Here is a 24,654-nt window from a genome sequence, read left to right as displayed (position 1 = left end):
TTTTAATATCTTTTACTAATGTAAAAACAAATTACTCTTCAGTGTACTGTACACTTAGTGATAAGAAAGAAATTGTAAATTTTCAAAGATATATTTACAAACATACAATAACATCATAGAGCAATTCGTACTTACAGGAAATCAAGCTTCATTCTTGAATTCAGATTTATCATTCAGTAACTTAATTAAAAACATGGCAGCACCTTTACAATAAATTTATTAACCCTTAGCCACAAGCCGCAGAAGCGCAAGGTTCAAATATAGAAGAGTCCATGTTTCAGGTTGTGCTTTTTAAAATACTGTACATTTGGCATTTTCATAACTGCTCTTTAGGTAAATTATAGCTAAAAGTTATAACCTGGGATACAAATGTTCATGAATGGATTCATGAATGCTTTTCAAAAATTCCAGATAATTACTGTGCAAACTTCTTGAAACTGAATAAGCTATTCAACACCATTTTTGTTCACTGTACCACAGATGATAACGCTCAGAGTTCAAGTACATTAGGCTATTTTTTTTTTTTCTAAGAAAGAGCACATTACTAATTACCACAAAACTGGATAATTTTACATTGACATCAATATAACATTTTATTTTAAAAACTTTTAATACACAAATGAGCAAACTGCACATATATATCATGAAAGCTATTTTTAACCACTACCATATTACAATACTAATGCTAATAAAAATTGTAAAATCTGCACCCATCAATACTAGATGTGTACTGGTTGACTTTTTTGGCAAAATCCACAAATTGTTTGATTGCAATATTCATTCAATTTGGTTTTGGACCCATATTGTTATTAGCTACCCTTTTTTATTGGATTTGAATTTTCTAAAGAACCATCATACATTATTTTAAAGCAGTACTTTGCTGTCAATGCTGTATGAAAGATATGGGCACATTCCTACTCTGAACTTTAATAATATATTATTTTAAAGCCTCAGAAGTCATACAAATAAGCATCATCCCTAACTTTTAACTTTCAGAACCAATATACTACTCCAATTTATGTCTTACCATTCCTCTTTTCTCAATTTAATGCAATGTTGACAGTATGGTATATGTATTTAAAGAGACTAAACCCATGTATGCCTAACTTTGTCTGCACTAAACAGAAAGCCCTTAATCTTGTTGCTTTTTGGTGTTTTTCTATCAAACTCATTGCTTCTTAAATTTCATTAGTCTAGCAATTGTACCAATTCTCCCATTTTTTTGCATGTTTATCAAATATTCACTTCATTGTATTTAAATGATATTCTTCTAACTTAAAAATTTGTCATTTTTATAACATCAAAACCTATTTTTAATATACAGTATTGTGATATAAAAATTTATCAATCTCTCACGATTAAAATGTTATTTTCTACAAGGTATAAATGTCTAAAAAATACAAATAATTAGTAAGCCTCATTTATGACAAAAAAATTTCAGCTAAGTTTATCATATTTTCAGGAGGCAATTATTAATGCTATTACAGCCTTAGAATACATCTATAATAATGACACTGTCATGAAACACTGCAAGGACCTATCACTTATGGATTAATGAGTACAGTTACCAATACATTATTGAAGTCAAGAGAAAAGGGACATTTGAAAAATATCAGCCCTTACAAATTTCTATACGTACTATAATCATTCAGCCTTTAACTGCAACCCCCTATTAGCCTCCTACTTTCTTTTTTCTCCACCTTGCTATTCCACTTTTACTTTATAGTTCAATTACAGAAATTTTGTCATTTGCATTTCAGCACTGAATGACCTCCCAAGACTGTCCAGAGGACCACCATGTTGTATATAGGCACCTTCTTTTTATAACGCTTTAGTAATAATTATCGTACCTTCATTTTCCCCCCTGCTTGTAATAGAATTAACCATTATAAATATTTTCAATTTTTGGTACTTCCTGTTAAAAGGTATCTCAACATGGAGAGTAAATTAGGAATTTTCAAACAAATAGTTGTGCCGTGAGAATAACTAAGATACTATTCATCCTCAAACTAAGTAAAATATTTAATTTTGATAACATTTATTCCAATAGTTGCCTGTGGTTCAACCTAGTTTCTTCGGCACAATCTCTTTTTTTAACATTTATCAAAATTAATCCCTATCTCCCTCACTCCAATTGCCTTCCCTATTACATGTTACTGTTAGCTTCGAGAGTCTGCAATATCTGCATACACTTGCTATTTGAAGACAAACTATAATTATAAAAAAAAAAACCCTGTTGGTATCACTGACCACTGGGGAGGCAGGGAGAGAATTAGGTGAACCACATTTAAGCGAGGAAAAGGGCCTAAAAAATTATCCTAAACTACAAAGTTTCACAAACCAACTTGAGAAATCTTATTTAAATTTAATCAATATTTTATGGATTGCAACACCCTATTAGCAATATAAAACATATCCAATATAATCACCTGATGACCCAGTTACAGTAAAAACCACCTGTTGCTACCAACCCAAGACCAGGTCTCTTTCATAAAGTGATTATCAAATATTAACATGGTATGCCACTGACCTGACGCCAAAGCTAGATTCCTACCAAAAGAGAAATAGCAGCACTACTAAGGTCCCGGACCTTGACTTTCAAATCCTACATACGGCCTGAATTCAACTAAATATTTACTAAGGACACAACCTTTAATAAGGAATAACAGCATACATGGCAAGAGCCCAAGGTTACGATCCCAACAAAAAGTAGATTGGGGACTTCCTGCCTAATTGGAGATGAAAACCTATCTTCTGAATCCTTCCTCACATTCTGACCTAATGAGGGAATATGGAATAGAATGAGAGGTAAACATTGTCTTTATATATCATTCTTGGACTTAAAACTTGCCAGATGAAGTAACTATTTTAACTAAAACATCATCATTCTTTGAAAATTGCAATTTGCTAATACAATCAGCCAATGACAGAGTTAAAAGAAAGAGCATCTTAAAGGTTGAAGGAGTCTGGTTTCAGTTCCAGTCTCATTAGAATAGATGCTCACCAGAACGTCGGCCAAGCAAGCCCAACCTCCCACTGTGGTGCCCAACCACAGCAGTGGTATCAACAGTACCTGGCTGGGATCAATCTGCCGCCGTGCAAATGCTTGGCAAACACGTTACACTGTACTTGGCTATAAGATCATTGAAGGGAGGCGCATTGTTCCAACAGTTTACAACTGACTTTTCCAAATAGTGCAATATACCACATCTCAATTCCAATTAAGTGATTCAATGACAGGAGGCTTTACTGTGGAAAAAAAACCTGATACAATAATACCTGAAGAGGATAAGTCTAATCCAGCATGCTTGAGGACAGTTATGCATTGATAACTAATTATTGTGCTTCTTATCATTGAAGAAATGCAAAAATTTAACTATTGTCTCGGCTATTTTTCTGCACCAACAAAAATATGCATGCCATTGCATCTGGTGTAAACTATTGGTAGAATTACTCTTTTGGAGGCTAAAATAGACTATCTACTAGGGCTTGACAACCCTTTATCCCTCAAAATATGTTGGATATTCTCCATGCACTTAGTTGGATTGCTTGGCTGCAAAACTTGTGATAGTGGTTATTTGAGAAGAATGGTCTTGCTAAGTAACTTTTGGAGAGCCCTGATAACAGATGCCAGAGATATGTGAACCACATTTCTTGAGACAAATAGGGAGCTATCAGTCGCCCTGCTATTCAGCTTTATCTGAACCTTTTTAAATTCCACTCTATTCATTAAAAATGAAGGGAGTGAAGTGCAGTCATGCAATATTGTATCTACCCCCTATGACAAGGGATACTGTACCTAGTAGGAAAAAAAAAACCCTAGAAGTGAAAAAAAACCTCCAAGCCTCCCAACACACCAATGGATGAGACTACCACTTGTTTGTTAGAACCTGACACTTCCTGTTCAACTTGCCTGCAAAGATGAAATTTTCCCCTAGAAAAATTAAGGCTACAATCAAGGTGCCTCCTTTGTCCAAAACAGCAGTTCCTTACCTATACAAAATAATGACTCCAACCTGGTGTCATCCTGCTCGAGGATTTAGGCTAGAGCTGTCACATATCCTCATCACCAGTGGCTCATGATATGGAATTTCCTGAAAAACTGCCAAAAGCTCTAGAAACTTTATGTGAAGAGATGATTCCAGTTTCATTCAGATTTCTGACAGGGGATGATAATAGACAGCAGCTCACCACTATTCCTGGAATAGATTGCTAAAGTGGGGAAAGTTTGGAAAATTTATCTTGAGCAAAACTCAAGAGGCAAATGATGATGACCATCCCACTTTTGAGTAGGTCCAACTGCTTCAGAATAGGGGGGGTTGTATAATCTTTCCGCATCGGATTGCCAAAGTTGAAACAGTCGGGATTAGACACCCGCATCAAAATTAATGTCTTCAGGGAATCCAGAGTTCTGAGAAACCTAATCCACATATGTATCAAAAGAACCTTTACCACTTACCTTATCCCCAAAAGATGTAACCACTCAGAGATTGGTGTCATCACCCTTGGAAAACACTTGAGGAGCAGTTCTCAGGCCAACACTTAAGCATTTGAATTGGCAAACCTTTTTCCCTTTTATAAACGGAGAGCTTTCTGGAATTGATGGGAATAGTTATGTGGAAATAGATGGTTAGGACTGTGTAATTTTTCAGAATCAAGACATCAAGAACTGACTTCCAATAGTCCAAGAACTTTAGTACCAAATAAAATATTCAATTGTTAAAAACTGGGGATGCAGGAATAACTTTACCACTTGTTGCTCTCAACACTTTGAAATTTATAAATCCAAAATTTGATATTTGACAGGGTTACTGAGGTAACTTGGGAATAAAATAGGAACATGCAGACAATGTGGTTGGAACCCAAGACTGACCAGGACAAAGGCTCGCAACAGGAATAGAAATGAACCAATCTTGCTTGGTAGTGACTGCCATCAACTTCCCGTAAATGCAACAAGCATGTCCAACCATAACATGGAAGCAGGGGAAGGAAATTGGAGTGAGGGAGTGGAAAGAAAATACTTTAATTCTTCAATGATAGCCATTGAAAAAAAAAAAAAAAAGAGCTTAGTTGGGAAACCTAGGTCAAATAATTGCGATACGAGTCCTAAAATAAATTCAAGGCTTTTCTATAGATAGTGTCTATAAAATTTGCTAATTATTATAAACTTCAAGAGTAAAATAGAATGGAAGCCACAACAGTTAAATGACATAGCTAAAAGAAACTCTTAAATTAATTATTTTTAGTACAGTAAACAACTTATTTAAACCCTGTTCATCAATAAACATCAAAATACAAAAGAACTACATTAGAAAATACATTTTCCAGTGTTAATACTAAAATTCAATGCAATATTATTTCTGGTGCTTGGCCAATGGCCTAAAATCCATAAAACCAATCCAATTCAAGCTGATATCAAGTCCAACATACCGTAAGAGAAAACTGTCTTATCAAATACATGTTACTTTTATTCTCCTTGTTCTTTTTGCAAATGCAAAATAAAAAATGGTAGCAATATATACGGCTATTTCAACAAAACACGACAAGATAAGTTTAAATTTAAATAACACTTTTAAAATACTGTACACATTTATTTTCAGTAATTATCTATTATTAATACTTTACTACTGATAAAATTACAATTGGAAGTCAAAATCTCTTAATTCATAAAGAACATCAATTTGTCAGCTGATGTACCATGGACCAATAAAATCATTCAAAATACACTTTCATTTGCAAGTTACAACTCTTGCACCAAAGCATTTATCTTGATATGGTGAAAGTAATTTGCATAGCTTCACATAACCAAAAATTGGACTTGAAGTTCAAAAAAGGGAATTTAAGACTGGCTAGTTCTTTGGATAAATGTTTGGACCTCACTACACTTTAGAAGACAGATCAGTTCAAATTATCATCTTGGAAACTGACTGGCTTGAGCAAACAAATTTTTTTATACCTGCATGATTTTTTTCATAATCTTGTTGAGACATATAGACAAACAAATTCACCCATAATGACAAAAATCTACAATATTCAACTAATTTTTAAAGTATGAGCTTAAATATTTACTTCTATATCTAAATATTTGGGAAATAGTGACTGGAGCTTTCTGGCATTCAAGTAAAATAATTCCAAGATTTTTTGTAAACCATGCCACTATCTACACCAACAAATTATAACTCACGTATTTCCAGGTTTTGTAGTTGTGGTACAGTATATGGCAACATCAAATTCTATTCACAAATATTTATCACATAACAGTATCTATAAAAATCACAATATACTGACTCTTGGCTCAAAATAACAGTTTATAATGAATACTATATAAAAAAATTGAATTTTAAGTTATTAAAATTCCGAGGGTTATTAATAGGAAAAAAATTATCTTGTAGTAATTTATGAACTTAAGATAGGCAGTGTCATAGTCCTATTCTGTGCCATTTTCATCATGTCAAATAATATATCACCAAACAGCATTTCTTGCAACCAGCTAAAGTTGTTACTTAAAGCGTCATCCCAGAAATTTTATGATTATTGTACTACTGTTATTCTAACATTAAAACAACCTTTTTCTTAGCATTTCAATCCCTTCTAGAGTACACCGAAATCATTAAAAGCATTATTCAATGATCTTTTAACTATAAAATCTGAAAAAAAGCTACGGCTCAACTCTGAATACTGCATATTATGGTTATTTAGCCGGTTGGTTGCATTCCTACTGTAATTTATTAAAAAGTTCTAATTCAAAAATATCAAGTTTAAAAGGTATTTGTGAAATTTTACATCTGTAGACCAAATACAGAACCAAACCATTTTCATTCTCTCTCACTATGGGTGATACGAAGGTATAAAATAAATTCAGCACATGAACTTAACTGGTTTAAGATAGAAAATAGAAATTATGAAGAATGACACTATAGTCAATATCTTTTATAAATAAAGCAAGGCATCAATAATGTTATAGGTAAGAGGTTATAAAACATCAAATGCACTAAAAATCCATTAATTTTTTACCAATCCAGAGCCTAAAGGTGGATGCTATGGTGACCTCTTAATTGCCTTTACCATTTAGGCTATAATTTTTTTCTGCTGGACCACATTTTCTTTTCCTTTTAGTCAACCATAATCTCCTTGAATTATGGTATGTCTCTCAAGGTTAAGAGCTTCATAATATCTAATTGTTAGTCATAACAGTCATACAGTATATCTTGTGACCTTCAATTATTTTGACCAAGTCCAACACAGTATTTCTCTGGCTCGACAGTATTCCAGAACACCTCTGAAATTACCACTATTACTCAGTCATTTTCTAAGCCTTTAATCCTACTACTGTATTATCTTGCACCTGCTTACCTACATTGTAACTACAATAAAAAAAAAAAAAAATGTACCTAAAATAAATCAATCACCAAATGATGATTCTGACTGCTAATCTTTCACACTACTTCACTTGTCCTAGGAAAGATCATGATAGAAGTATGGACTTGTTAAATGCTTTACTCCACTAGGCAAGGGCTAGTTTCTACTACTTATTCCCATTATCAATCACAGCAGAAATCTACTAATCACTGTAACTAATAGCCATACTTGAAAAACAAAGCAAAAACCTAATTTAATAGTTAATAAAATCTACAATACTGATAATGTCAGATGTACTCTATCACACTTTCTCTTTATAATGTGGAAAAGAGATGATAAAAATGATTCTCTTCACAATAAGGAAAAGAGATAAAAAATTTTCTCTTTACAATTAGGAAGAGATATAATAAAAATGTAATCTCACTATAGTAACTTGCTCTTACCCGGGAAAACTAATGTACAGTATATGGTTTCAACATCAAGAAAAATAATGGTTATGGTTTTAAGATGCTTAAAACAAATAGTTATAACCATTTCAATAAAAAACTAGAAAGGTCTGTAGTGGTATATGAATATCTCTATTGAAAATATATGAAATAAAAATCTGAATAGAGCCAGTGTCACGATCACCTTATTTTGACAATTTTCCAAAGTGACTTCATGTTAAGTTTTTTGAGCTTTTTAAACACACACAGAAGATAGAAATAGTGTTTCTTTGGCAGTTTAAACATTAATATATATCACAATCACAAAGGCACAGATTCACCAACATGATGCTAAGCTATACTATAATACATAATATAAAATCTTATAAAAATACACTGATTATTTTATTACCTTTTCAGTAATTCATAATAACTACTCATAAAGGATTACAACAGATCTATCAATGTGAATAATGGAGTGAATATTAAAACTTGGCACATGCCAAATAACATGAATTTACAATACTGTACTGCAAGATCTCTTTAGTTTACCATGTATTAAAATCCTACACAATTACTTCCATACACTTTTACTCTACGCAACGTTATTTAAACAATTGACATTCTGTCCCATAAGGATAAGAAACAACCAACATCACTTTCATAACTGGCAAGATGAACAGCAAACTACCTTAAAGTCATAATGAGTATTAAGCAAACAATCAAATTACTTACCTTATCGAGTTTATCTCCTCACCTTACCAATTAAAAAACAAGTCTCTTTCCTTGAAAACAACAGGGAGATTTATATAATAGAGAGTCCTAATGACACCAAAATATACTGAATGTAAATACTGTTATCTATTTTTTAATAAACATGAGAAACTTCAGTTTACAAAAATATTTAGAGAAAAAATCTGAATTTTTACTTATGTCAACAATAAAAATTGTATCACCACTTACATGTAAAATTTTTGGCAATTGAAGAGCAATTTCCACTGATAATAGTTTTCTGTAAATACTTAATCCATCCCTTAAAGAAGATGTAACGAGACACTGTTGTACATGAAACATGCAACATCGAATAAGTAACTGGCAGTTACTCGTCAACCGCATAATTTTGGGGATAACCTCTACTGCAGTGAGACCTGGTGTCATTCAGTTGTAAATAAAAATTCTGAAATGATATGAAAATGACTTTATGCTTCATGGAAAATGTTATTTTGATAATAAAATAAATTTTTGAATATACTTACCCGGTGATTATATAGCTGCAACTCTGTTGCTCAACAGACAACTCTACGGTAAAAACTCGCCAGCGATCGCTACACAGGTTGCGGGTGTGCCCAACAGCGCCATCTGTCGTCCAGATACCCAGTACTCAATGTAAACAAAGAACTCAATTTTCTCCTCGTCCCACTGCGTCTCTATTGGGGAGGAAGGGAGGGTCATTTAATTTATAATCACCGGGTAAGTATATTAAAAAATTGATTTTATTATCAAAATAACATTTTTCAATATTTAACTTAGCCGGTGATTATATAGCTGATTCACACCCAGGGGGGTGGGTAGAGACCAGCAATATATGTTTACACTTTTATGAGCTAAGAGTTTTTATTTCATTTTAGAAGTTATCAAAATAACAAAAACAAAATAAATAGGTACCTGGTAAGGAAGTCGACTTGAACAATTACTCTGCCTTTTAAGTACGTCTTCCTTACGGAGCCTCGCGATCCTCTTAGGATGCCGATCGACCCCTAGGATCTGAAGTATCAAGGGTTGCAACCCATACAACAGGACCTCATCAAAACCCCTAATCTAGGCGCTCTCAAGAAATGACTTTGACCACCCGCCAAATCAACCAGGATGCGAAAGGCTTCTTAGCCTTCCGGACAACCCAAAAAACAACAATAAAAACATTTCAAGAGAAAGATTAAAAGGGTATGGAATTAGGGAATTGTAGTGGTTGAGCCCTCACCCACTACTGCACTCGCTGCTACGAATGGTCCCAGTGTGTAGCAGTCCTCGTAAAGAGACTGGACATCCTTTAGATAAAAAGACGCAAACACTGACTTGCTTCTCCAATAGGTTGCGTCCATTATACTTCGCAGAGATCTATTTTGCTTAAAGGCCACGGAAGTTGCGACAGCTCTAACTTCGTGTGTCCTCACCTTAAGCAATGCTTGGTCTTCCTCACTCAGATGTGAATGAGCTTCTCGTATTAACAGTCTGATAAAGTAGGATAAAGCATTCTTTGACATAGACAAAGATGGTTTCTTAACTGAACACCATAAAGCTTCAGATTGGCCTCGTAACGGTTTAGTTCGCTTTAAATAGAACTTAAGAGCTCTCACAGGGCATAAGACTCTTTTTAGTTCATTGCCTACCATATTCGATAAGCTGGGAATATCGAACGATTTCGGCCAAGGTCGAGAAGGCAGCTCATTTTTGGCTAGAAAACCAAGTTGTAGCGAACATGTAGCTTTTTCTGACGAAAATCCGATGTTCTTGCTGAAGGCATGAATCTCACTGACTCTTTTAGCTGTGGCTAAGCATACCAGGAAAAGTGTCTTTAATGTGAGATCTTTCAGGGAGGCTGATTGTAGCGGCTCAAACCTGTCTGACATGAGGAATCTTAGAACCACGTCTAAATTCCAACCAGGTGTAACCAAACGACGCTCCTTCGTGGTCTCAAAAGACTTAAGGAGGTCCTGAAGATCTTTATTGTTGGAAAGATCTAAGCCTCTATGCCGGAAGACCGATGCCAACATGCTTCTGTAGCCCTTGATAGTGGGAGCTGAAAGAGATCGTCCTTTTCTCAGGTATAGGAGAAAGTCAGCTATTTGAGCTACAGAGGTACTGGTCGAGGATACAGAGACTGACTTGCACCAGTTTCGGAAGACTTCCCACTTCGATTGGTAGACTCTAAGGGTGGATGTTCTCCTTGCTCTAGCAATCGCACTGGCTGCCTCCTTCGAAAAGCCTCTACCTCTCGAGAGTCTTTCGATAGTCTGAAGGCAGTCAGACGAAGAGCGTGGAGGCTTTGGTGTACCTTCTTTACGTGTGGTTGACGTAGAAGGTCCACCCTTAGAGGAAGACTTCTGGGAACGTCTACTAGCCATCGAAGTACCTCGGTGAACCATTCTCTCGCGGGCCAGAGGGGAGCAACCAACGTCAACCTTGTCCCTTCGTGAGAGGCGAACTTCTGCAGTACCTTGTTGACAATCTTGAACGGTGGGAATGCGCATAGATCTAGATGCGACCAATCTAGGAGAAAGGCATCTATATGTATTGCTGCTGGGTCCGGGACTGGTGAGCAATATATTGGGAGCCTCTTGGTCATCGAGGTTGCAAAGAGATCTATGGTTGGTTGGCCCCAAGTGGCCCAAAGTCTCTTGCATACATCCTTGTGGAGGGTCCATTCCGTTGGAATTACTTGCCCTTTCCGACTGAGACAATCTGCCATGACATTCAAGTTGCCTTGGATGAACCTCGTTACTAGTGATATGTTTTGACCTTTTGACCAGATGAGCAGGTCCCTTGCGATCTCGTACAACGTCAATGAGTGGGTCCCTCCTTGCTTGGAGATGTACGCCAAGGCAGTGGTGTTGTCCGAGTTCACTTCCACCACTTTGCCTCGAAGGAGAGACCTGAAGCTTTTCAAGGCCAGATGTACTGCCAGCAGCTCCTTGCAGTTGATATGCATGATCCTTTGACTCGAGTTCCACAGTCCCAAACATTCCCGACCGTCTAATGTCGCGCCCCAGCCTACGTCCGATGCGTCCGAGAAGAGAACGAGGTTGGGAGTCTGAACAGCCAGGGGAAGACCCTCTCTTAGGTTGATACTGTCCTTCCACCAAGTCAGGCAAGACTTCATCTTTTCGGAAATGGAGATCGAGACCGCTTCTAGCGTCTTGTCCTTTTTCCAGTGAAAAGCTAGATGGTATTGAAGAGGACGGAGGTGTAGTCTTCCTAATGACACAAATTGTTCCAGGGATGATAGCGTCCCTACCAGACTCATCCACTTCCTGACTGAGCATTGTTCCTTCTTCAGCATGTTCTGGATGCATAACTGGGCTTGGCTTATTCTGGGGGCCGACGGAAAAGCCCGAAAAGCTAGACTGTGAATCTTCATCCCTAAATACACAATAGTTTGGGATGGGATCAGTTGTGACTTTTCCATATTGACAAGGAGACCCAATTCCTTGGTCAGATCTAGAGTCCACTTTAGATCCTTCAGACAGCGACGACTGGAAGAAGCTCTGAGAAGCCAGTCGTCCAAATAGAGGGAGGCTCGGATGTCCGCTAAATGAAGGAATTTGGCTACATTCCTCATCAGCCTCGTAAACACAAGAGGAGCTGTGCTTAGGCCAAAGCACAGGGCTTGAAACTGGTAGACAACCTTTTCGAAAACGAATCTCAGAAAAGGTTGGGAGTCCGGGTGGATGGGGACGTGGAAGTAGGCGTCCCTTAGGTCTAAAGAGACCATCCAGTCTTCCCTTCTGACCGCTGCTAAGACTGACTTTGTGGTCTCCATGGAGAACGTCTGCTTTGTGACAAAGACATTCAGAGCACTGACGTCTAGCACCGGCCTCCACCCTCCTGTCTTCTTTGGCACCAAGAAGAGTCGGTTGTAGAATCCCGGAGATTGAAGGTCCGAGACTTTGACCACCGCTCCCTTCTCTAGTAAAAGAGACACTTCCTGTTTCAGGGCTCTTCTCTTGTCTTCCTCTCTGTACCTGGGAGAGAGATCGATGGAAGACGTTGCTAGAGGGGGTTTCCGTACAAAAGGGATCTTGTACCCCTCTCTGAGCAACTTCACAGATTGTGCATCTGCGCCTCTCTTCTCCCAGGTCTGCCAGAAGTTCTTGAGTCTGGCTCCCACTGCTGTCTGAAGATGCGGGCAGTCAGACTCTGCCCTTAAAGGACTTGGATCCTTTCTTCTTTCCTCGTTTCCCTTCGGCACGAGCACCTCCTCTGCTGGAGGCTCTGCCACGAAAGGGCGGAATAAAACGGGACGCTGGAGTGTCCATCCTTGGTCTAGCTGACAAGGTAGGCAAAGGGGGAGCTTTGCGAGCGGAGGACGCAACAAGATCATGAGTGTCCTTCTGCACCAATGAAGCGGCTATTTCCTTAATCAGGGCTTCTGGAAAAAGGCACTTGGAAAGAAGAGCAAAGAGAAGCTCAGATCTCTGGCACTGTGTAACTCCAGCTGAAAGGAATGAGCATAGGTTTTCACGCTTTTTAAGGACTCCGGACACAAATGATGCAGCAAGCTCATTAGACCCATCACGTACGGCCTTGTCCATGCAGGACATAATGAGCAAGGAAGTCTCTTTCTCTGTCGGAGAGGTCTTTCTGCTAAGGGCTCCTAGACACCAGTCTAGGAAGTTAAAAACTTCGAAGGCCCTAAAGATACCTTTCAAAAGGTGGTCCAGGTCCGAAGATGACCAACATATCTTTGAGCGTCTCATGGCAAGGCGGCGGGGAGAGTCTACAAGACTTGAGAAGTCGCCCTGGGCAGAGGCAGGAACTCCCAAGCCGAGAACTTCTCCCGTGGCATACCAGACGCTCGATCTAGAAGAGAGTCTAGCAGGGGGAAACGCAAAGGCTGGCTTTGCTAAACTCTTCTTGGACTGCAACCATTCTGCTATCACCCGCAAAGCTCTCTTGGACGAGCGTGCGAGGACGAGTCTAGTAAAGGCAGGAGTGGTAGACGGCATGCCTAACACAAACTCAGACGGCGGAGAACGAGGAGCCACAGAAAAAAAAAACTGGTCCGGAAACAACTCTTTGAAGATGGCCAAAACTTTTCTAAAGTCCAAAGAGGGTTGAGTAGACTTAGGCTCGTCCAAATCTGATAGTGGTTCATCTATGTGTGCAGCACCATCATCATCAGAAAGTTCCTCATCCAACAACTGATGAGGAAACGGCAACGGAGTGGGTAACGGCTGGTTCGCTGAGTCCGGTCGCACGGGTGCATGCGTGACTGAGCCGGACGCAACGTCATGGAACTGCTGCCCAGTCTGTGAGCTGGCAACAACCATGGCAGCGCGGGGACGCACAGCGTCTACTCCAGACTGTCTGGACTGATGTGGGTGCGCAGTGGAAATCACACTGGGTTGCGGAGGTTGACGCACCGCGTCAAAACAAAGCAACTCTGACGGTTGTTGAACCTCCGGAACGTCAACTGCAACCTCCGAGCGTCTCTTCACGTCAACATGCGGCTGGCAGATCACACTGGAACGCATGGGAGGAGGAACTCTCTCAACTGGTGTGCGTGAGAAGGTTACCTCAGCGTCCACCGGACGCACAACCGATCGTGTGGAAGGTTGTAGGCTAGGTACTGCACTAGCTGGTGCGGCAGCAACCTTCTCCGCACGAAAGTCCTGCATCAGAGACGTCAGTTTAGACTGCATGTCTTGCAGTAGAGACCACTTAGGGTCTACGGGAGCAGGTGCAGCGACAGACGGGGTTACTGTCCGAAGCGGTACCGCTTTGCCTCTCTTAGGCGGTGAGCAGTTCATCGGATGACGGCAGCGAGTCCGAACTGACCCAGTGGCTACAACCGGGCCGTTGGACTTGCGCTGAAGGGACCGACTTGCGTTTTAACGGTCGTGAGACCTTGGTCCAGGGTTTCTTGCGAGAAACACCTTCCGAAGACGAGGTATAAATGGGCTCTCTCGTCTTAGTTAGGTAGGAGCGATCTTGGGTAGATACGCCCGATACCACGGAGGGAACGTCTGTTCGCTGATTAAAGCCTCTCGAACCCATTTGTCGTACGACATTTCTTCTCCCCTGAACTTGGGAGCTTGCAAGAGGTCCCGGACTAGGAGGACGACGGGCACGAACAGACGAACACTCAAGCGCAACACTATCCACAACACTATCACTCGGCACTTTAGCACTTCCCACTGCACTTTTGCACTTAAGCTCCTTCACATCCGCCATGAGCTGATTACGGTCACTAGCAAGGGACTCAACTCTCTCACCCAGAACCTGGATGGCACGCATCATATCAGCCATCGAAGGTTCCTGAGTGCCAGAAGGGGGCTTAGGAGCAACCACTACAGGGGAAGGAATAGGTTGTGGGGCATGAGGAGAGGATATATCAATAGAACGAGAAGAACTTCTCCTAACTCTATCTCTCTCTAGCCTACGTGTATACTTTTGAAATTCGATAAAATCGAATTCCGAAAGCCCAACGCACTCCTCACACCGATCTTCCAATTGACAGGTTTTATCCCGACAATTGGAACAAACAGTGTGAGGGTCGATAGAAGCCTTCGGAAGACGCCTTGAACAGTCCCTAGCATTGCACTTCCTAAATTTTGGGACTTGTGAAGGGTCAGCCATTTTGAATTGGTCAAAGGGAAATTAAAAAAACTATCAAAAAGTCATCAACAAAGAATCCGTTATCAAAAAGAGTTCAAGGATTTGTGTGAAGAGAAACCCTGCACAGCGAAAGCTCAAAACTAGAATAAAGTACTTCACCAATTAGTTGTGAAAAAACTCCAGTTTAGCAACAGCGAGTAAGTACGTCTTGTCGATAGCTCGACAGAGAGAAAATTGAGTCTTTGTTTACATTGAGTACTGGGTATCTGGACGACAGATGGCGCTGTTGGGCACACCCGCAACCTGTGTAGCGATCGCTGGCGAGTTTTTACCGTAGAGTTGTCTGTCGAGCAACAGAGTTGCAGCTATATAATCACCGGCTAAGTTAAATATTGAAAAATAGCTTTTTGACTGGTATACAACTAAATTACTGTAAGTTAATGCATCAGACATAAAATTATGTGAATATTCAAATATATAGGCTATAAATAGAAAAGGTTAAGGTAATAATAAAAAAATTCAAGAGATAATGACGTTACCCAGAATACTCAAACCAATTTGGAAACTTTATTATCTCAATCACAACACTGGCCCCCATTCATAGGCATTTGCTCAATTCCTGGTGACTTGGGTTTTTGGCTAATGGTAACAAGTAGGATATGCTGTATGTAGTTGGATATTTGAAAATTCATATTATAGTACTACAGTGATACCTCTGGATACGAAAGTTTCTGCTTACGAAAAAATTCAGGATACGAAAAGCTATACAAAGATTTTTATGCCCCAGTATACGAAAAAATTTTCAGGATACGAAAAGCTTACGAGATCCCAACTCGTTGCCAAGAGTACAGTACCTTTTTTTTTAGGGTATCAACCCTTAATTTAGGTGTACAGGTAACAATACACCTTCACTGATCCAAATGCTTTACATACAGTACCATAACTTTTATACAGTATTGAAGAAAATGGACCGTTTTCTTAGGGCTTGGAGGGGATAACTAGGCTAAAACTACATTATTGAATAATCTCATGGTGGTTTCTGGAATGGATTAGGCTGTTCTTAACGGTTGGGTTAATTATTGAATGATAGAAATGGCTGCATTGCATGTTTATTACTACAGTTTAGCGTGTTTATGAAAGAAAAGGTGACTTTTTGTAAGGCTTGGAACGGATTAGGCTATTTACATGTAAAACGCGACTCAGGATACGAAAAAATCATGATACGAAACCGTATCCTGAACGGATTACTTTCGTATCCTGAGGCATCACTGTATATGCACTTCATATGTCAAAAGCTATTAATCTATGGAATAAAAACACCCACATCAATATACTTTTAAGAGTTGAGACTGTTGAACTATTGATACCACTATGGGGGAAACATACACTGAAAATTCCCTCAACTTCAGATGTTAAACTGGAAGCACGAGGCAAAATTTTTTAACCATGCACCATTACATCACCACATACTGTAGTAGAGTAGGCAGCTGATGAGTCCTGTTTCAAGTACAGGGAATGTTGGGCCAAAGGCTAAACAATTTCTCCCACTCTTCCCTCCTTTCATATTTTTTTTATTTATATTTATATTTTATTTGTTATTCACGCATTTCCACTATTCATTTCAGCTTACGTTTATTCCTAATACAGTACTCTTATTCCCTTCCTTTTACCGTATTATCCTTTCTCCCTTTCATCAAGTGTTCCTACAATATTCTATATGCATTATTTTCATTTGATAAAGATTAATTTACTACATTAAATTCTATTGGATTTTTTCTTGTCTTTTACCAAATAAAAACCTGCTTCATGCTTTAGCAGACATTGCTCCTGTGGCTATTTTCAATTACCCCTATCTCTCCCCTACAGACCCAGTAAGCGAGGTACAAAAGAGATTATAAAAAAAAAATTATTTCCTATAAAGTTCTTAATTGAAAATGAAAAAATTAGTGCCTTTTATGAAAAAAGAAAAAAAAATTATTTTAAGGACATACGGTATATCAAGACAAGAAATATCTTTCTTTTCTACTTATGTTCCAATTGATAAGCAGTTTGTGTGAAAGAAAAAAAACCTTAATTCTTTAAATGTTAGGAAAAATACAAATTACTTTCATATTTGTCGTTACAATTTTGTAATCAATTAGCCTCAAGCCCCTAATAATGTTTTATTCTGTTTTTGTTTCATTTAACAGGTGGCTTGGCAGTGCACCCTACTCCCTGTAGGGCTCGGATATGGTAGCGAGACTTACTGTCGCGCAGCTTAGCAGTTCCACTATTTTACCTTTGTGCAGTTTGGTAGGACTAATCAATCATTCCAGAACTGTGTATTCTGGCCATTGTACTTCCTACTGTAGGTGTCCGTACTATGGTGCCTGGCATGGATGCAATGATTCAAAAGTGTCCAGTATTGCCACAAGGAGTGTGTGCAATCCTGAAGCATATGAGCTTTGGTATGAAGTATCATCTGCATATTCCAAATTTTAATTTTGGGAGTGAAAGAATGTTTTGTATTGTTCATACTGGGTTTGTAGAATTCATGAAAGATGCAAGTTCTCTACTCAAATGTAAGATTGAGAGGAGGAAACTAAACATTCGTGTTGCTGCACCTCTTGTAAAGTGTTTCTTGATACGTGCAGGTTAATTAACAGTATGTAGCGGATGCAACTAAATTTGCACATGTTGTAATACCTCAGTAGAGGGAAACCAAAGTGCAATTTTTTTTTTTCTTTATAATACTGTACAGTGTAGGTCTAGACACCTGGAAAAAATTATCTAATGCTAAACTTGTGTTGTTTGTGAACCATGGTTTTTGTCTGTACCTGTAAAATGATGTTTGTGAAGTTAAGAGTATAGGTACAATTTCTTAATTTGCTTTATTCCTTCTGCAGCTTTACCCTTGCATTACCACTAACAACAAGTTTGATAGCTGGATCCTTATACCCAACTCCTCGCTAAAGTAAGCGCATTTAAACTATCATTTTAGTTTGGGTAACTGTTTCATATCATCGACACTCTTTAAAAGATTTCTTATTGGTGAAGTTTCAGCTCACGTGAGCACTTGGATGACAGTGCATTTTAGTTTGCTTACTTTCACAGCTTCTAGTTCATAATTGGTTTACTTAGTATGTATTTTCTTACTCATATCTTTATTAACTAAGAATCTGGCTAAAAAATATAAAAAACCTTTAGTAAACCTATTTAGACGTTTAGCTAAAAGATGTTAAAAAAACTAGATACTGTAACATGGGAGTTAAGGAAACTGGGTGATAATCACCTGGATTAAAGCTACCACAAACATTCACATAATGGAGTAACATTACATATTCTCCATCAAGTGCTAAAAGAACCTCTTCTTGCTAACTTGTGGAAAATAACATACAACTTAAGAGGTAAGAAATCAGCAGTCTTTCTAAAAAAAAAAAATAAAGGAAATATACCATTTGGGTCTACATCTCCATAAGCATCATGGTCCATCAAGAGCGTTTTAATTTCATGGGATCGAAAAGCTAAACTAGTTAGTTTAGCCTCATGAAAACAGTCATTACTCTGCTTACTATCAAACACATCAGCCAAAATGGTTGATAGGCCTCCTATGGACAGTGAGTGATAGACCCATCTGGTTTAATTAAATGAGGAACTGTTGAGCCCACACCAAATAGTGTAGATTTAAGGGTAGTTCACCATTTATGTTTCTGTGTTGTACTATAAAAGGTTTCTTTTATGGCTACATTGTATTCCTTTACAGTTGAAGCATAAACTCTCTGAGCAACACCTCTTAGCTGAGTATGGTTATTCCAAGTCAAATCTGATCTACCACCCTTCCAAAGTTGATAGGCCTCCTGCTTTTTCAAATAAGCATGTCTATAATCATCAATGAACCAGGGTTTGTCTTTCACTCGGTAATTCAGCACACAAGATGGGCTACACCTATCAATTATGTAGACTGGATTCCTGTTCAAGAGACCAACAGGCTCAACACTATTATAAAATTGTGACCAATTCAAATTTTTTAAAAAATGCCTTTCCAGTCTGCTTGAGATTGTATATAAATCTTGAATGAGTATGACACATCAGCAACAGGTTGCTTAGTCTTCACTATTAATGAAATTAAGGAATGATCATATGTCCCGATTGGGAAACCAACCTTACTTGTTATAATGCTGGGGGGGGGGGGGGGAGGTCCTGTGTATTCTAGATCAAAGCAGGTTACAGACCTATGAGTAGCTTCGCATATAATTTGCCTGATTCAGAGACAAGCCAAATCTTAAGCCATGGCGATCAGTAGCACAAACAAAAATTTAACCATTCCCTATGGTGAGCATTAAAATCACAAACAAAAACAAGAGAGGCCATAATGTGAGAAGACAATTGAAGATAGAATAATACAAGTCTGGATTCCGGTAGATCAAACACAAATATTAGTTGTTATGCTGACACAAACTTTTATTGTATGAATGTTATGACAACCACATTCATAACAGGACTTATGAGAAACAAGGTAATAGGTTATAAGATCCTCCGCCATTCCCCTTGCCTAAGAATGGCACCCAGTTTCAAAATTATTGGTTTAAGAACAATAATGAGCTCAGATAAGTGCCTCGTATTAGAAACCAAAGTTTCTGAGCATAAAAGAATATCATACTGTCTGGAGGCAATTGTAAGGTCTTGATTATTGGCATGTAGTCCACAAATATTACAATAGAGAAGAAGATATTGGCGAAGTCTAGTTAAGAATTTTAGTTAATTTGTTGATTGTATGTATGAATATTACTCTACCACTGCATCCTTAGGGAGGTGCCATTACATAGACTTCTATTTCCCCCGGTAGGTACCATTACATATAAATAAAATTTTAACTACAGTATTAGCCTCAACATGTGTATAACACTAACATTCCAGTTATAAATATGATCAGTGCTAAGGCTTGGTGAGCTAGAAATCCTACAATGAACTAACTTATCATGTTTTTGAGGTAAAATCTGATGCAAGTTTTTCATGAGACAATGCACAGCGGTTTCATACCTATACAGTATAGCATTTATATCTTAACTCCCTAATTTTGAGGTGAATAAGACCAATAAGGTTTTTTGGGTAGCTCAGAAATCAACTTCAGTTCACAGTAATAATTCAGGCCTAAACTACCCAGTTTAACCCTTAACAAAAGTTCCCAGGGTTACAGCTAGTGATCTGATGACTTTAACATTGGCTAAACATAAGTGTTGTAGATCAAAGTAGGCTTTGGAGAATAATATGATCTTGTATCTTAACTTTTTTCAGGTACAAAATGTTTTTAAGACTAAAAACCTGCCTCAATTTTTGCACATTCCTTCACTAAAACTGGATAAAGAAAGTTCTTTGTCCAAGAGGAGGTTGTATTTAGACAAAGTTTTTTGTCCAGGAAGAGATTGTATTTGGCCATAATTGCCCACTTACTAAAAATGCTCTGACATTCCAAGTTAAAATTTAATCACAAGCACGCAAGGAATGAGTCATATTAGGAGCTCAACAATTTCCTGATTTCTTTTATGAATCATTCTTCTAGCAGCATCTCAATGGTGTACTAAGTAGGTGAGTGCAAGGCATTTTCTTATAAAAATTACAATACTGTATACAGTAAAGTACTGTATATCTACTTACTTTAGTAAACAATCTGAAACTCTGTATTTCCAACCGTAATCTGAACAGTTTATCACAGTACTGTATTCTAGACAAGTAACCTAGATCATATTAGTAACCCTCAACCTCTTGACATTAATTGTACTGTACTTAAATATCCCCCCCCCTTCTCTCTCTCTCTCTCTCTCTCTCTCTCTCTCTCTCTCTCTCTCTCTCTCTCTCTCTCTCTCTCTCTCTCCCCCCCCTCCAGCAGTGTGAGAGAATCAACAATATGAACATCAGGGGAGATTCACAGAAATGAAAAGATTTAAAAAAAAATCTATTTCTAATCTCATTTGATTTCATATACAGTACATGCCATCAAGAGGTAGGATAATGTTGCGTTCGAAACTGAAGAATAAATTAACAGAAGCAGCATCCTTACCTCTAGAGGGTTCCATTCTCTCGCTAAAAGCATATATTCATTATATCAAAATAAATGGTTAAAATCTTAAAATTTTATGGGTAAATGCCTATCAAACCGAGCTTCTAAAGAAGTAATATGAATGTCAGGCGAGTGTCGAAATAATAAATTTCATTAAAATTTTGTTTTTTCAAATATATAATCGCTGATAATTATCATTAAAAATTTATGAATGCATTGAAAACTGTATGTTTTGTCATGAGAAGTTTATACTTTAAAAAGAAAAATATCACATCAAAAGATTATAAAGACAACGTCAACTGTGTGTGTATACTGTATTGTATATACTATAATCCATTTCTAATAAATTTAAAAGACTGATGAAGTACTGAAATACTGTATATAATTAACAAAACATACGAGTTAGATTATAAACAAAATCACTAAACATTCAATACCTAACTGCCACACTGAAGAAAGTTCACAGTTCTTCAAAGAAGGCCACCCTGGTACGAGTATTTCCTGATCGCGTCCGACGAAGAGTAGAATATTTAGTTTCTCCTGTTCTAAGCTGCTCAAGATATACTTCATCTAAAACGGAATTATTCTCCTCCACTTTTAAAACCTGAAATAATATGGTGGAATGTTTTTAGGGTAAAAAGAAACTAAGAAAGTATAATAATAATTCTCATTTCTAAGTTTTGTCTATAGATTTTACAGTATAGCAATATGTTTTATATCAATCTCACTAGATATAAATCTAGAATTATTTACCTCAATCTCAGATTTTAGCTGTCTCAGCTGTTGCTGGAGATGTCTTGACCTTTCTAAGTACTCCCCTCTCTCTTTCTCAATCTCTAAACTTAATTGCTCAATATCTGTATCACTAAGGAGTTCCATTGATGTTAATTCATGGGTTCCATCAGTTGGAACGAGCACTTCTGAACTATCTAATGTTAGATCAGGCAAGTCTACTGCAGATCCAACAGGCACATCACAGGTGCTTCCTCTTGTCAAACTGAAATATTTTTTACTAAATAAATACTAGATAAAAACTTATCTCGTAAATGAAAACAATTAATTTCAATTGTAAAAACTTGGTACTATAAATTTACATAAATGGCAGTCAAAACAAATTTAAAGGACTAATGATTCAGGAAACAAACCTGTGCGAGTAAGGTGGAGGAGGCAAGTGCGTAGAGGAATTGAAGACGGAAGTATTTAGAACAGAAGAATTTGCAGCTGAATGACTAAAGGAAGAGTTTATATTCTTAACAAAAGTAGTTAGCTTGTCTTTGGCTTGCTTTTCAGATGTCATTGCTCGCAACAATTCTTGCTGAAGACGGTCTGCTTCTGTTGCTCGCCTCTCACCTTCAGAGACCAGCGTTGACACAAGTAACTCTGCCTCCCGAACCTGAATAATGAGGTTTTACATATGATTAACCTGAATTTTATTCAGTATAAAAAAAATGCACTTACCAAAGATTTCAATGATACAAGATTGATATAGATCCTTTAAGGACCCAGCCTTGCTTCCTTCCGTCAAAAACTTAACTTTAATAATATTTCTAATTTACATACTCGCCCGATATTCATATTGCTTCTCCTCCAGTAGCCCAGTTTGTCGAGGTTTACTCGAAAATTTTTCCCATTTTCTCTTTTCAATAGTACATGACCCTACTAGAGTAATGAAACAATTTAGCAGTTAATGGAAAGAAGCAACATCAGTCAAACACTATTGAGTTTTTCCATTGCTATAGTGAGATCAATAAGTACAGTATCCCCTTTCCACATTGTGATTAGTGATTACACTCGGTACCCGTCATCTCCAGTTTTGATTCTTCGCAGAACCTCGTGGTTAGGACTGCTGCATGCAGCATGATGTTTTCAAACAACCTGTGCTTCTATGGTTTCTTTGAACCTGGCTTTCAGGCTGTTTCCCACCCTGCACAACTCCAATTCTCTGTCAAACTCTGTCTCATTGTCCCAGTGTGCTTCATTGCAAAAGTATCTTCCACCAGTGTCAAGTTATCTATGAATTTGCTATGTACTGTACAGGAGTATCTATACATGTAAAGTTCATGATCAATACTTAATGCTACTCTACTGCAACTTATGGAAGGCATCATGCATTACAATTTCATTGCGTATTACTGTACTTCGTAAATGGTAAGTAGTGATGTAAGTGAGCCATACAGACTTTTGCTTATCTTATTTCTACCATTTACTGTAATACATTCATTGAAATAGTACTACTTAGGGCATATTTACATTACAGTACTGCATACAAAATACAGTACCGTACGTAGATATAGGCTACGTATTAGATGACAAGCTATGTTTGTACATTGAAATCTACAATTACCTTGTAATTTAATCTAAATAGCAACACTGTAATAGAAACCATATGAAAACAATGTACGTAGTACAGAGTTATTTAGGGTGATATTCGACCACACATACGCAGCGATAATTTTTTCTGTGTTTTTGCGTGTCGATTCCCTAAGGCACTAATATAACACTGTTTTATGCTCATTGAAGGGGGTCTCTTAACTAAATGCCCATGATTACAGAGACCCGACTGCATAGGTTTTAATAGTCTTCCCCTGTTGGATTTATTAGCATTCCTGCACATGGAAAGTAACGTTTTTTAAATAGCTGATCCGAGGAGTAGGATGTCTCCCTATTCCTCTCAGGGAAAACACATTTCAAACTCATGCCCCACAATAACACACAGAGAGAATGGATCTACACCTTGTTTAGCCATAAATCGGTTGCAACATTCCTCCTTTCCCAACATGTACGTACATTCTTTTTTATTTCACATCCATACTTCACTACCTTATTAATGAAACTAACAACCATTCCAGCTCCACTGAAGACATGTTCCTTATTTCAAAAGGACGAAAGCCTTGTTTACGCGAAGGAACAAAAATGATATTTTGATTATAAAATAAATTTTTGAATATACTTACCCGGTGAATATATAATAGCTGACGTCTCCGGCGGCTCGACAGAAAAACACAAAAACTCGCGAGCGATCGCTATGAAGGTTGCGGGTGTGCCCACCAGCGCCAACTATCGGCCAGATACCGCATATACATGTAAACAGCTCCAGTTCTTCTCATCCCGCTGGGTCTCTATCGGGGAGGAAGGGGGGGCCTTTAATTTATATATTCACCGGGTAAGTATATTCAAAAATTTATTTTATAATCAAAATATTATTTTTAAATATTAAACTTAGCCGGTGAATATATAATAGCTGATTCACACCCATGGTGGTGGGTAGAGACCAGTATTAATACAGTTTACAGCATATATGCTTAGAGTTTTTGACAGTTATATCATAACAAAACCCAAATATATATAGGTACCTGGTAAGGAAGATGACTATGACGATTACTCTGCCTTGTTAGTCTTGTCTTCCTCACGAAGCCCAGCCATCCTCTTAGGATGCTGAAAGATTCCCAGGAGCTGAAGTATCAAGGGCGGCAACCCATACAACAGGACCTCATCAAA

At 37.8% G+C, this 24,654-nt stretch overlaps 1 protein-coding gene across 4 annotated transcripts in view; it reads right to left on the bottom strand.

Annotated features, from left to right (window-relative positions):
* Positions 1–72: 72 nt before the first annotated feature.
* Positions 73–24,654, bottom strand: part of Mer (ezrin/radixin/moesin family protein merlin) — a 91,625-nt gene continuing 67,043 nt past the window's right edge. For 3 of the 4 annotated variants that reach the window (XM_068351888.1, XM_068351887.1, XM_068351889.1), the window contains exons 9-12: positions 22,302–22,549; positions 21,910–22,153; positions 21,594–21,760; positions 73–8,961 (exon numbers count right to left, since the gene is read on the bottom strand). In XM_068351888.1, coding sequence (XP_068207989.1) covers positions 21,617–21,760; positions 21,910–22,153; positions 22,302–22,549 — 636 coding nt within the window. In that variant the 3' untranslated portion in view covers positions 73–8,961; positions 21,594–21,616. The remainder of the gene's footprint in view (positions 8,962–21,593; positions 21,761–21,909; positions 22,154–22,301; positions 22,550–24,654) is intronic. The other variant, XR_011040252.1, reaches the window with a different exon arrangement.

The sequence above is a fragment of the Palaemon carinicauda genome, chromosome 28, assembly GCF_036898095.1.
Source record: "Palaemon carinicauda isolate YSFRI2023 chromosome 28, ASM3689809v2, whole genome shotgun sequence".
Taxonomy (NCBI): domain Eukaryota; kingdom Metazoa; phylum Arthropoda; class Malacostraca; order Decapoda; family Palaemonidae; genus Palaemon; species Palaemon carinicauda.
Note: the sequence above shows the minus strand (reverse complement) of the source record. Positions and strands in the feature narration are given on the sequence as shown.